Source organism: Dromaius novaehollandiae, chromosome Z, assembly GCF_036370855.1.
Source record: "Dromaius novaehollandiae isolate bDroNov1 chromosome Z, bDroNov1.hap1, whole genome shotgun sequence".
In the NCBI taxonomy this organism is placed as follows: Eukaryota; Metazoa; Chordata; class Aves; order Casuariiformes; family Dromaiidae; genus Dromaius; species Dromaius novaehollandiae.
In genome coordinates this window covers 53,965,627-53,980,883 of record NC_088132.1, presented here as the reverse complement: position 1 = coordinate 53,980,883, position 15,257 = coordinate 53,965,627, and the positions used below count along the sequence as shown (strand labels likewise).

General features: G+C 36.6%; 1 protein-coding gene across 2 annotated transcripts in view; it reads right to left on the bottom strand.

Annotated features, from left to right (window-relative positions):
• Positions 1–15,257, bottom strand: part of LOC112987221 (EGF-like repeat and discoidin I-like domain-containing protein 3) — a 262,428-nt gene that overhangs the window by 59,707 nt on the left and 187,464 nt on the right. For both annotated transcript variants that reach the window (XM_026106998.2, XM_026106999.2), the window contains one exon: positions 620–775. In XM_026106998.2, the coding sequence (XP_025962783.1) occupies positions 620–775 (156 nt within the window). The remainder of the gene's footprint in view (positions 1–619; positions 776–15,257) is intronic.

Below are 15,257 nucleotides of genomic sequence, written 5' to 3'. Positions count from 1 at the left end.
CTTATATTTTGTTTTCTTCCCTCATTATACACCTTTCCACACAGCATTTCAACTCCCTGCCTGCATAAGAGGAACTATGTTGAATGCTGCTAAGTGTCTTATTTCTATCTTGACTTTCACAGTAAAGTGATTCTTGCTGTTTTCCATGCAGAATTCTCTATAAAAATAAATTGTAACTATAAATCGTAAACATACACTTCTTACTGGTTGATACTGTTTGTGCAATGCAGAGATTAGCATTGATGCATGGGTTCTATGTTTTTAAGGGTTAACATTACTCTGCCAGTGTAATAAAACTAAATTGAAAACAGAGTAATGAGTAATTACTGGTAAACTAATTAAAATGAAAATCAGTTAAGTGTAATAAACAAGATTATTCCAGCCTTGGGACACAATGTTTTTACAACCATCAATTAAAGCATAAGAAATTCTTAGTAGACAGAAAGTGCAATTTTTTTGCTGTGGGTTTTTTTCAGAGAAAAATAACAACAAGGCAACATATCAGACTGCTTTCTCTGTTTCTCTGTCAGGCAATTATGCTTATCTACTAGAGATATCTCATACTTCTGAAGGCAGCTAAACCATGAGAATCATGCATATACAAATGACTTAATCTTACCATATCTTCATTTGTGCCTTTTACTTTGTACATTGACCACGACTTCCCATCATTACTATATGCAATTTTGTAAGATTTTATATATTCCGGACTTCCAATCCTCTTGGCACCTTGGGTTATTACTCCGGTGACTCTCATCTTCCTCTGTAGATTTATCTGAAATAACAATACAATATCATCATTAAACATCTGAGGGACACAATTCTGTTACTAGATTTCTAACTCCGAGGAAAAAAAAGAGAACTGTAGCATTTAAATGACTATCTCTGTTTTTGGATTAACTCCATTTATTTTTCATTCATGTCATACATATATATATAAACAAATAAATGAAAAAAAGATTTTGAACAAGAAGCATGTACTATGTTGCCATCTTTGTGTGCATATGTACACACACAGACACACGTACACAAACACAGCACTCATATATGTCTAAAAAGGAAATGCAAAAACACTTTAATACACTTAATTTACCAAAGGCAGGATCTTCCATTCTCTTATAAGGCAATTTAGAATTCCGTCTGAAAGAGTCCAAGCTAACTTCAGGTTAACTCTTTTTTTTTTGTCAAAGCCTAAGTAAAAATACACGGACGTGCTATAAAGTAATTAGACTTCTCCTCAATGCTCACTGAAAATTCATAGATTTAAAGATCATGAGTGAAATGCCAATTCCAAAGAAGTCAATGGCAAAATACCAATGGCTATTAAGGGATATGAACATTCCCAATTTATTTGTCTGGGCTAACCTCAACACCACAAAGTAAAAAATGAAGATGTACGGAGAGTTCAAGTTACAATACACAGCCTTAATTTTCCCTTGCTTATCCATCTGTGATATGTGAAAGCTAACTCTACTCTTATAAAATTCAGACTGTTATATTCATAAGTCAAATAATATTAGCATCATCAACCTCATCTCTGCAATGGAGACTGTCAAGAGGTAATCTGTGACAACTGCACTCCCACCCCATACCGACAGGCAGTTGAAATCTGTAACTTTTATACCAAATGAAGCTTAACAAAGTGATGTCACACTGTGAGGCTTGCATAAAGGTGCAGGTAGACGTGTGAAGAAAGGTGGTGAGTGGGAATAATAGAGAGTAATCAACTGAAAAAGTGTAAATAACACAGGCTACTTTAGCCCTTGCTTCCTCCAGAAGAACCTTGTGGGTGCTGCCCAGCTGCTGGGGCAGCCGTGGTGCCCCCTCCTCGCTGGGCCGCCAGCCCCCAGGCAGGGACGGGGGGAGTCAGAGACAGGCCACGTATCGGCTGCTAAGACCCCTCATTGCACGGCGGTCTGATTATTTCCTGTCACTTGCTAATGTCATCCAGGGTCTATTAAGGACGTAACATGATCAAACGTCGATGTTACAATATCTCACTAAATACACAATGGGAGAGCAGGAAAGACAATATTTTCCTGTGGGTTTTTTTTGAGGGGCTCTAGCTGTTAGCTGAGAAATAGCTACTGCCCCTCAAAAAAACCCCACAGTAAAATACTGTCCTTCCCCGCTCTCCACAAATAGTTCAGCTTTCTGATATTTCTCTTTCTGAGGCAAAAGAAACACCACTGTAGTTTTATCCCATTTGCCCCGTATAAGTAATGAGTAAACATTCATACACCATTAGAATAACAGTGTTTTTTGCTAGAGATTTAGATCCGATTTGTATTGTTGCGAGACAGAAGAGAAGCAGCCCCATGAAAGTTCAGAATTTTTGCAACATCTTTCTTATCTATGCCAGGAAAATTCAAGAACTTCTGCAACTGCAAAGTAGTGAATGGAATCAGGAATTCAGACAGGTATAAATAAGAAACGCCTCAGGTCTAATCCATTTAGTCTTGAAAAACTTCCTTTTTTCCCACATTCTTTCAAAAAAATCACTGTCCTCCCCCCAAAATACACACACACACACACACCCAACCCTGTGTTCTCCCAGTAAAACCAGAAAATGTTATAGTAAGAGGACAACTCCAGAGACTATTATCAGCCCTGAACACAGACAAGTCTGTAAGTAAAGCGAAATATACTTGTACTTCAAAATGTAGTTAACATAAAATAGCAAACAGGCACAAAGACTTCTAGAGGTCTCTTGTGCAAGCTATATATATAACTATATATATATAACTTAATAATACTCTTAAACAGGCAAGATAAAACAAAAGAATTTGTCATCTAATATTTACAAAAATGATAATAATTAAAAGAACACCATCTCCAAAAACAAGTTAGAAAAACTACAGTCAAGAACAAAATAGTCATTGCTTATTTGCCTTTCACATATGCTTATTTTCCTTTAGTTATGCACATATAAGACATTCTACTGCTTGGGAAAAGGAAGATATAGTGTAATATCCAATAGGTTTTCTTTGATTCAGTCATGCATATAACTCGGTATTTTTTTCAGCCTTATTCCCCAAATCTTTTTCAGATAATAATCTAGGGAAGGTTTTTTGGATGAGGATTTATGTAGAAAATGTTTTTTCTTTTATGGAAGAAAGAGAAGCTTCTAATGAAACCATAGCTTTAACCACCTGATCTTATATTCGCAGACCGGCTCCTTTCCATGCCCCAGCTTCCTTCTCTAATGCACAACAAAACAATCACTGCAATTTAAGAAGTGAAACAATGACACAAAGAAGCACCCAAAATTAATCTCCCAAAGAGTTTGATACTGTGCTAGAAATTAAAACTGAGAAAAAAACAGTCCTACTGAATGAAGGGAAGATTTGGTTATATAATTATCAAAAGTAAATAAAAATAATTTAATTTTTAAATACTCACTTAATTAGGCATAATGTTTAACCTGTGTTCTTTAAGCTTCAGGAAGTCTGCCTTTTTTTCAGCTATAAATGAACCCCCTTACTTCATATCTGGATATCTGTATGTATAAGCTATATCATTTTATTTACATCTGTATTTTAAAAGACAGAATCTTTCCTTTTAGGATTTTTCTGGATCAGCATCCCTGCTGAGTCCAAAACAGAGCTTTGGCTTTAAACGGTATTGAGGTTCAAATAAGGTGGGAAATAAAAATGGGACACACCGTTTTGCAATTAGGTCTATATAATCTGTCACTGTTTGCAGGAAACTCCCAATGAAGGGGAGGGGTGGGGAACACTCAGAAATCCCTGCAGCTTTAGTATGTATGATATTCTCCTGGGGCTGACTTTGCCTGGGGTAGCTCCAGTCAGTGCATATGGATACACCAGGAATTAATTGGCTCTTTGTGTCTGGGTTCTTTTATGTGCTTTAAATTTTTCAAGCCAGAGCTTAGCAAAACACAGAATATTACAGCTGTGCAATGACTATAATGAAGCAGCTGCTGAAATCTTTCTTAGTTAATATACTTCAGTAGGAAACAGAGTTCCCAGTGTGAAACGTGCACTAGCTCTCTCAGCACTAAAAGCATTTTTAAATGCATTGTTCTCTGGCAATTGGGGGGTGGGGGGGCAACCCCCCCCCCCCCCCCCAAGCCTTAAGATGCTCTGCTTTGTGGATACAGGAGAAATATGAATTTAGGATAGGACATTATATATTCTAATTACATGGATGTCCTAGTTTTAAAACAAATAAAGAGGTGAAAGTAACCAGGATAAGAACAAGAGTGTAATGCATCATTTTAAAAAGACAACAGCTTATGTAAGTATAAATATATTATTATCTAGACTAACCAGACAAATCAAGAATGATAGAAGGCCAATAGTAGCTTGAGAGAAGATAAAAAAGCCCAATAATCTCAAAGTATTAATGGGGGGTAAAGACCTTGGAAGAAGAAACTTGCATGGAAATCTGAGGAAAGAACAAAAAAAAAGCAAAAAAAAAAAAAAAAGGCAAAAAAAAAGAGAGAGACCAATCAGTTCTACTATCCTTACTTACATTTAAAGTTGCTTTGAGAGCAACAGATTCAGACTAGGCACTTGGCCACAGTGCACAGTGCTGCATCCAGACCCAGCTCTGAGGGCGCTCCTGGATCCAGCAACTTAGAGGTAGCCTAATTCACCCAGCAAATTTCAGGGAACGGTCACAAGCACACAAAGTAAAGGATGCCTGTTGCCTTACTTCCTATTATTAAGCAGCACTTGGTATCCCCAAGTAGTTTTTTTATTTCAATGAAATTACAAAAATCAGGAATCTGTGGGATTAAAAAATAAGCTTAGTCTCTTGATTTGGGTTAGACCTCAAGATAAATAAACAGAAATGTGCATGATTATGTGAGGTTTGGTCCTACAGTAGAACTCGTTACAGAACTTCAACAGCTCTTTCTTCCCCCGGGGTCTCCCAACTGAAGAAATTTAAGTTTTGGTCTGGCAATTAACATGAAAGCTACTGGGTTTCTCTGGAAATGGTATAGCTACCACGCTCCTTCACTATTCAGTGGTCAGGAAGATGAACTGGCACTGAAGCAAGAAAGTCAATACCATCTGCCTGCCTGGGGATCTTGTCCCCAGTGAAAATAAATTATCCTGACTCACACTTGTTTCATGGTGGTGTAATCACATTGACTCAATTCATCTAAATCTGGGTCCACAAGAAATAGATTACGCCTATGTGATATATAGTGGACGATATAAAATCATTATGCTGATATTATGAGTCGGATAAGAGCTCAACAACTAACAAACATGGGAGACAACTCAAGCTAATAAACAGTGCCAAGTGACAAAATATGGTACCTCAGGTTCAATGCTGTATAAAATGAGGAGGTTGAACTTATGTACTGCCACCAGGTGCCTTCTATCTTGTATCATGTAGCTTACTGGTTCATAAAGAAGTCTCTTTTGGGATGCTAAATCATTCAGATGTCTATGTCAAAGATGTAGCCAATAAAAACTTACCATTTAACTGGAATTTAACTTAAAAGAACCCACATAAGAAAGCCAACAAAAGAAATGGAAAGTATTTTCCCAAGAGCCATACGAACAAAGTAAATTTACAAGCTGTTACAGATTGCACAGAATAAAAATGATACTATATTTTTAGAGACAATTCAGAACCAATCCTGCAAGTCTGCATGAGGTGTTTATAGCTTCACTTTCAGGTGTAAGTGTAGGACTATAGGACTGGATGGAACCACTTGAAGCTTATTTCTCATGATCACAAGAAGCCATTCAATAAACAGTTAGTCCAAATGGCTCAACAAAACAAAGACCAAAAATCACTTCCCAAAATACTTAACAAATCTTAGACCTTTAGGAGAAAGACAAAAAGTGCAGTTGTAATATGTCAATGGAACAAAACAGGAGAGACTAAGGACACCAGGACATCAGTATAGACTTTCTGTGGTAAGTGAGGTTTCCACATACGTGCATTTGGCTTTAACTTCTGACTTGTATACTATCTTTTTAAGAAGTCTTTTTTGATAATATTTGGGAGACCTAATACATGAAGGCTGAAAGAGTGAATGGAATGAAACAGAAATCATTAGACTTCAAGTTGTTCATTTGCCATTTAAGATATTCTTGTCCATCTATGAACAAATAGATACAGATATAGATATATAGGTAATATTTAATTGCATTCTCTGTTTGTATAATTTGTTCCTTAGATTCAAAAAGTATACATGAAAGATTTATTTTTAGATTTTTTTGTACTTTAAGGTAACAATAAGGCTATTGAATCAAACTGAAAAACTTCATTTTGAAGACAAGATTAGTTGCCAAATGTCATTAAGGACCTGACTTACAATTTGGGTCTTAGAATTTGGGAAACACCATACTCATATTGGAGTGCTGAAAAATTTGTTAGGATAATCAGCCGATCTGTAAAATGTTGGAATTCACTACACATACCACATTTTCAGGGTACAATCCATTTTCTTTTTAAATTATTTTCAACCTGTTTTTTTCTACTATGAACATTAGTAGAAGAAAATATGAATAACTTTTCCTCTTTCCTAAGACACTAAGCTCAATAATCTGAAAAAATAAGTTTTTCCAGTGGTCTTCTAATATATTTCAATTCATGCCTGTTTTCTCTATACCTGTTTTGGCTGGTTAAATTCTCTCTGGTAGATTTCTGAAGCCGATGCTCTGTAGTCCCAGACTAGGTGGCCTGAATGCAAGGAGCTCATGTACTTTGTAATCTGGGATCAAATATTAAAGTATATTCAACATGCAGAAGTTATGTACTTGACAAAGAAATATTTGAAAAGATCAGCCGCATCTCTATCTTTTGCGTTATTAAATACAAGAGTAGAGAAGAGGGATGAGAAGGTGCAGTGACTTTAGGAAGATACCATATGTGATGCTCCTGGCCAGAATAAATAACTATATTCCCCTCATCTGTTATTGCACAATTAGCAGTAACACCATTAATACTGACAGTACGAGTTTTCCTGAACTATATGTTAAGAGCAAGCTTCCAAAAAAATGCTCAGGTTAAATACCTCACAAAATGAGACTGTAAATATGTGTTTTCATGATCCGTCCTTTGTAACAGAAATTCAGTTTATGGTGAACTGTGTTGTTTACCTGTTTCAGTTATGAGATACAAGAGCATTGCTATAAATAATTCTCCATCTTTTCTGGCACAAAGTATATTTCTTTTACTAATCCCCGTAATTACTCGTACAAAACTAGGGCTAATGAAGGGATCGATGTTATGCTGGCACGTGAAGATTCTTTACAGCAACCCTTCTCTGATGATTTCATCAGTTTTTGAAAGTTTACCTTTTTTTTCTTCTTTTTAAAGTCATAATTCTGATAAAGCTAGACAGAAAGCGCCCACAGAAACATCTGATGAGAAATAGGGACACTTGCCAATGGACATGTTTGTAACAAAATCTTAACATATTTAGTTTCCACCCTTAAAAAGTGTGAAATATCACTCACAAACAGAAAAGATAAATCCAGAAAGGGAGAACAGCCATTCAAGTATAAAGATAAAGTCAGTCTAATACTAAATGGGTGCAAACTGGCCAAGAGTAACTTTTGACTGGACATTAGAACAAAAATTTGTACCTCAGGGAAGTAAGGTTCTGAAACAGCCTCTAATAAAAAAGGACAGGCACAAGAAGAGTGACTGGTCTTGAGCTGGAGAAGCTTGAAGAACTCGGGAATGGAGCACACTGACATGATTCCTGCAATACTGGAGAATTTAACGAGCGTGAAAGCTCCCTCCCATGTTTCCCTTTCCCTCCTCAAGCACTAAAGGCCCTGAACGCTACTGAGCATTGCTGTTTCACTCTGAACCCATGTCAAAAGCAATGGGTTGCAAAGGGGGACTCAGTGTGCAATGAGGTTCAGAAAAGTCAGGGCAGGTCAGCTCTTATTCTGTTCTTCGTTGCACACTGTCGCCACACCTGTGATGTAAGGGGCTCGTACATCTTGCTCCTCTGCGTTGTTTTGTCATTCGCCTAACCAGCACTGTCAGCAGAGCTTCCCCAGATTTAATTGAGGGCATTAATGTAGTCAGTATAGCAGCAGTGATATGTACTTTAACTAGTATCCAGATTAGGTAATATAGTGATTTATCCACAGTGGTACTCCAGCTGTTGCTGCCATTCTTGAAGGATTATTAAAAGGAGAAAAGCCAACATTTCTTATATTTTTGACAGTCTAGAAGAACTCATACAGTAATTTGCTACAGGTCACCTTACAATTTATAATTCCTAATTCAACTGTGAGATTGTACCCCGAAGATAAATCAGTCAAGTATTTTGTTATTTCTGATCTGCTATTTTGTTATTTCTGATTTGCTATACTAACCCAAACCATTTTTGTCCTGGTTCCATAGATGCAGAGCCAGCAAAGCCGCTTCTCGACCTTGCTACCAACTTCTTTCCAAACTCCTCTTCCTGCCACTGTCGTTTCTAGTGTCCCACTTGACTATCTCAACTTTCAGTAACAACAAACAACTCTCAGCTCTTTTCTACACTCACTTACGGCTTATTCCCAGCCAAGCATCTAGAAGTCCTTGTCTAGCTGGAAGTATCCCATCATCTTTGCCCATCTTCAATTGGACTATTTCTATGGTTCAAGTTAGGCATGTTGGATCAGAGCCACAATTTGCCCCATTAATTTCATTTGCCCTCTGTGAAAAGATCAGTATATATGTTAAAAGCCACTTATATGGAAAACATAAATACAGGGATTGTTTAGACCAAATTGTAATGTAACACAGAGTAGCATATGTTATGGATAATAACAAAAAGCACTCACTTGATCTGGCTTTTGTTGAGAACTTTCACTTTATGCCTCAGAGAGCTTACATAATTAGACAGACTAAAAACCCGCTTGGTCTGTTTCTTCTTATTATTAAGTCATTATTTTAGTCCCAAAGGTAGTTGTTATGAATGTCATTAACTGGATGATATGAATTATTCAACTACTGGCATGTTTAGACTGTCATCTCAAAAAAAGGCTCATAATCAGTCTCACATTGTTCAGAGTTCTGTAGCCCAGTAAAATTTCACCTCATTTGCAAAGTATTGATTAAATGGTTATTAATTACCTGCAATTTATGTTTAGCTAAGAAACACTAGAGTATTTTATTGCTATTATTAATCCCTTCATATACCTTCAACTTCTGACTCCTCTTCCTGCCTTTGGCAAGCTGATGCCTCTCAAAAAGAATTTCCTCCAAACATCTAGAAAACTTCTTAAAGTATCGATTAAAGAATGTGCAAAAAAAAATTGTCAGAAAAAATATCAATATGTATGTCCACATCTAAAATAGGTTTGATTTGGCTGGTAGAGGTTAGTAGATAGGATGATGGGTCACAGAAACAAACATGCACTTCTGTTTTAATCCTACAAAGGCCAGTAATGAGAAAACCCTCATTTTCAGAGAACTGAAAAAAAATAAAAAGGTAAAATATCAAAACTACCATGAAAAACTATTCAAAGAAAATTCACTATTTATGTGTCCATGACAAAGACCAGAGCTACTTTCTATTGCATTCTCTCCACCTGTTTTTAAGGCACTTTGGTAGTTGCACTCCAGTAGTTGCACTCCAGTAAAAGCTGTGATAATAAATAAGGTCTGACCTGAAGCCCACCAAGGACAACTGAGAACAATTCCCATTCTGACTTCAGCAGGTTTTGCCTAGGTCTGATATAGCTTGTCAGGCCAAGAAATGTTGAGTTAGAAGGAAATGTGCTGGAAAATAACAAGTCTGTTAAAGCTAAATCTGGAATTGAACCTACCCATAGAAAGATGGCAGCTGAAGCAAAAATTGGAATAGCAAGGAACACACAGGAGATGAGACTTCTTTTGAGCTGTGGGATCCATACTGGGGTTTCTTTCCCAGATGCACATTCCCTTCACAAGGAAACTGAAGCTGCTTACTTACCCCTTCTCATACTATCACACTTCAGTTACACTTCCTCAGCCAATAACGAAATACTGTTTTCAGTTGCTAAACAATGCCATATTTCAATTTTCATAAGACAGGTAAAATGCATACCTTTACAGTTTTTCTTCCTTGGCCAAGGTAATTGTAAGCATCATATAAATTCCTGAAACTCTCTTTTCCAATGAGCCTGACAATCATATCCGGGTGGCTTTATGCTGCCTATCATGTTTATCATCTTACCAATCTTTTTTGTTCTTCCTCTGTATCTGGTAAGTATCTCACATTTCTCATCTATTTAGTGCAGAAACTTTTTAGTTCTCTGTTTATTCAAAACCCAAAGCACACTGCAGTTCCAGCTGCAACTAGGACTTCTGACTGATCTGACAATATTAGTAAATAATTAGAGCAACTGTTATACTGTCTATTCACCTCATGACAGAATTTGTGGCAGAAGTACAAATGGGGAAATAGGAGTAAGTAATAGCAATCTTCCTCACAACTTGTCATCCTTGAGAATAATCTGTTAGTTGCTGTGAAATTGTTTGTATAGGGAGACAATCCAAGGTTTTAGATAGAAGTGGAGTAGAAGAGGTAGATTAGTGAGCACTTGTCTTCTGAAAAGAAGAAAGTATAATTACACTTCAGATCTTGGGACCAAGTATGAGTATGAAAGGAATTTCTGACTATTTTTTCTGATCTATTTTTCTTCAAAATACTTTGGAAGAACAAGAGCTGAGAACTTTCAGGGTCTTTCATAATACAAAAAGTTACACTCAGAAGTCCTGATGATCAGGAAAACACAAAGACTTCCCAATCGTTTTAATATGCTCCACAGTTTTCCTGAAAAAACACTTTTCACTAAAGCTGTGGAGACTTTGCACAAAAGCTGACAGACAATATGATAAAAATGCAAAATGTTGCTCGGTTCAGTAAAAGACAAAGAAAAAAACCCCCTCAAAATCTGAAAAGTCTCAGTGAAGGCCTCAGATTTGAAGGATGTCTCTTTATCTTAACCACTCACGGAATATCAAGATTATAACATTACAAGAGTAAAACACACTCATATTTTTCAATCCAAAGAATTGATTTTCTCAGTACATGAGGCTCCACCGAAACGAGAAGGCCTTTGAAAAGACAAACACATGCTTGTAATTACCAGGAGATTTCTCTCGACCAGTACTTTCTCTCTACCGCCTCTAAAGTACCAGAGAAATACTGAGCTGCAGCCAGGGACGGTGTGCTTCTCCACAGCTAGAGCTGTATCAAGGCTCTGCCTATACTTTCACAGCTCATGCTGTACATCCCTGTGACCTATCTATACACATATAAATTCAGGGCCTACACACTGTTCTGGGTCCATCTATACATATATAAGTGTGTATACATACCTCTGTACAATGCACAATTTTAAAATATATTTGTATGTAATTTTTCTCTTTTTTTTAAAATTTTATATCCTGGTCCTTAGTTGTAACGAGGTAACTTGAAACAGTTATTTTCCAGAATTCAAAACTAGTGGAAGCCTAACCATAAGTGAGGATTGTTTGCTTTACTGATTTTGAAAGTGAGTGTTTAAGACATAGAACATGCCTGTAACACTAGTATAGCATCGTCTTATTGATTTAGACCCCATCCTTCCCAGAGTAAGACCGCTATGCCCACACATTCCTTGTTTAACCATTAAAGTCAGTGAGCCACCATGTAGGGGTGTCTTTACAAGAAACTTGTTACTGGGGCGAGAAACCACAGAGATGCACACTTGCTCATTTCAGTGTGCCACCGCTTGCTGCTTTAATTACTTTCAGTATGGTAAATGTGGAAAGCTATTCAGTCAAAATAGTTGGTATTGTAGATGCACAAAACAATACATTTTAAAATATTCGTATTTCAATCATTCAGCCATATTACACAGTTATTAAAGAAAGCTGGCATGTGGGCTGACAGAATATGTTACGTATAGTGTTCATAAGTGAATCAAGTTTCTGTTGCCATAGGAATCCTAATATTGAACTGACTGCTTCTGTGCATCTGCAACCTCAATCACAAGTTGTTTGAATATGTTCGTGTGTGGGTATCTGTGTGTATGAAGAACGACACTGGGAAATACAAGATGATATCAAATAGATACTGAGGAATGGGACATAAGGGAGTATCTGGATGACTACAGACCTTTTGTTTTCTGGTCTACTTTGGGTACACAAATTACATTTTGAGCCTGAAGGCTGAAGATATAGACAGTGAGAGAGATTTGCAGCTGACTGACATTGGTATTCGGTTCACTGAAGCCAGTGACTCTCTGACAGACATTGACCACTTGAGGATCTGTTCTAACTGCTGCAATTCAAAGGTCCTACGTGGAAGAGTTTTGACAGAATTCAACTGTATCTTATTCTCCCATGCCAAGGGCTTTCCGGTACAAAATACCAATTGCCTATACCGTCCATATTCTGCAAGGAAATCCTGGTATAATATTAAGTAAAATTTTGGAATATTGACAAAAAATGAAGAGTTTTAACAGATTTTTTAACATTTAGCTTACCAGGTAAGTCTTCCTCTATGGTTCAAGTCACCTTACATCACGACTCTGAGACTGTATTTCATAAGGTTCACTTGGCTACATTTGACAGTTATATTAAGTAACATTAAATGTTTAATCTATGATGACAGGTATTTTTTGGAAGCTGATACTACAGTACTCATGAATGAGGAAATGAACTTTGACAAAATGAATGGTTTGACAGATGGCAGTTTGCTTAGAGCTCTTACTAACAGATGTTTGAATGAATGTTCTGCAAGACCTCTGGATGTACTTTGGGTTTTATCATTTTATTAGCAAATAATTATCACCTGGTGCATGCTTGCCCTTTGGAAGTTCTTTATGTCGAAGTTGCTAATTTTTTCCTACTTGCCTTTTTTTGGGAAAAAAAAAAACAAACTTAATTCTTTGCTGCCTGGGGATAGAATGATGGAACTTAGAAAGTCTTTATTATAAATAGATTTTTCATATGTCAAAGTAGTGATGAGTAGGCTTGTGAGATCCACAGACATGTAATTAATTATGCTAGTACTAGGCATTGCAAGACCAAAATAAGTGAGGCCAAGAGCCAGGCGTGGGACTGAAACTGCAGGTGGTTTGGGAGACACTGATGTAAAAAATGAATAAAATCACAAATAATAAAATACATTCTACATAACATAAAAAATATTTCAAAATATTTAGAAAAAAAGAAAAAAATAGCATAAAAGCATTCTCAGTAATCTCTAAGTAAAATACTGGTATAGTTTCTGCAGCAGAAACTAGAATTTAAATTCTCTCAAACAAGTAATCACTGGGCTGCATAATTATTCTCTTACCCTGCTGATTTTTAAGCTGTCTTAAAGTAAACTTCATAGCCCATAACATGTTAATACTACCCTATTTAGTTCTCAGATATATATTTTCAGTGACTGCTGCGTATGGACAACACTGAAGGAAGACTCTAGTACTCTGTTTTCTCTGGATCAACTTTGGCACCTTCACTGCCGCATGCTGGCTCTGTGGATACCCCCTGAGGCACTGAACATTTCTATGCATTTCAAGGGATGTCCCATGCACCAGGCTAGCTCCCTAAGTAGTCACTCTGATTTCTGCTGTGGGAATAAGCTTTACATGAACAACATTTTTGCGGCTCTAACTGGACTTTGCTGACAATGGGCCTTAAATTACACAGGGGCCTGGTAATGTTCCACCCTTAATCTGCTCGGGTAGATTTCTTTCCCTGATAGGTCACCTTTGTTTATTAAGAGTCTCTATAGAAAGATGATGGCAGAAAATATCTAAAATTGCGCAATAGCTATTAAAAGGAAATAAGTAATACTTAAAAAATATGCACTGAGAAGGTAAAAGTAAGTAAACCCAATGTATTTATTTTAGAATAGGATACTAATATATTCAAATTACTAATTAAAAGGTGGGCACCATTTTCATCAAACTGTAATTTCTCAAAATATGGAGTTTCACCTAAACTTTAGTAAACAGTTTCAGAAAAGTCATTTGAGGAGGAAACTGGAAAACTAACTGAACATTTCATTTTAATATAGTCTTGGAAAACTAACTGAACATTTCATTTTAATATAGTCTAAATAAAACGTCTAGCTTTTGCATTTTGAAATCAAATATTACATTTAAAAATTGGCTCGAACAAGAATAAAAATATAAAAATAAAATAGGGCTAGAAAAGGATTAATTATTTGAAGAGAAAAGACATGTCAGTCTAAACCCAAACTAAATATTCTGATATTTTTGCTTCCTATAAAAACTGGGAGAAAAAACTTCCAAATTATTCAACTTGAACTGAGTTTATTTCCCATTTTTTGATTTTGCCATCAAACTGAGCAGTTCAGCTGTCTTGTTAATGAATCCTCCTCCTTCTCACAATAATAAAATTAAATATTTGAATATTTTATATATTAGTAAATTGGTAACCATGCTGATGTCTCTGGAGACACAGTTCCTGTTATTTTAACTATAGATAACTAAGCATTTTCCTTATTTTTCAATTTAATGCACTAGGCTTTATGTACAATAGTCTCCGGTAACAATTCAAGTGTTTAATCATTGTTCTCAGAAAGCAGTATGACACACTAAATAGTTCATTCTCTAGATTTCAGGTATTCCCAAATCTGCTTGTGGTGACCGTGGATTAATATGGACCTCGTAAAAATGATTTTCATACCCAAAAGACCCCAAAGCACTTTAAAAAAAGTTGGTGTCCAAGAGACTACCATTAAAACTATTGCCATTATCAGGCATATTCCTCACAGGAATATGCTTCACAATCACATTCATGAGATGAGCAGAAATTAAGATCTCTTGTTCTCATATATATTAGTAAAGTCATGGTGCAAAAGCAGCAATCGCACAGGGGCCAGCAGGCACTGATGCTTTCCACTCCTTGCCTAATCAAAAGGCCAAATCCAGGACCAGGACGTTAAATTCATCCTTAATCCCCTCCTTAATCAAAACTTACCCAGTTCCCTCCTGACTCAAAACATCATCTTTGCCAATCTGTGCCAATCTTTGCTGTGTAATGCTTTCAAGTATCTGTTTCCTATCAACCTTCGGAGTACACCCTGATACCTTTTACCCTCTACCTTCTGTATGCCTTTACCCACCTTACCTCGTGCTCAGACAAACACATAATATCCCTCTCCTCTTCAGCTCTCTCCCCCTAATTTGCAATCCTGCTTTGAATTTAGACAAGGTATTATTCTGACTTACGGGCACCAGTAGTGGTAAGCCCGAGGTTACTGAGCATATGGGGCTCTCAGAGAATTCGGGGACAACTTCTACATAGCTCTT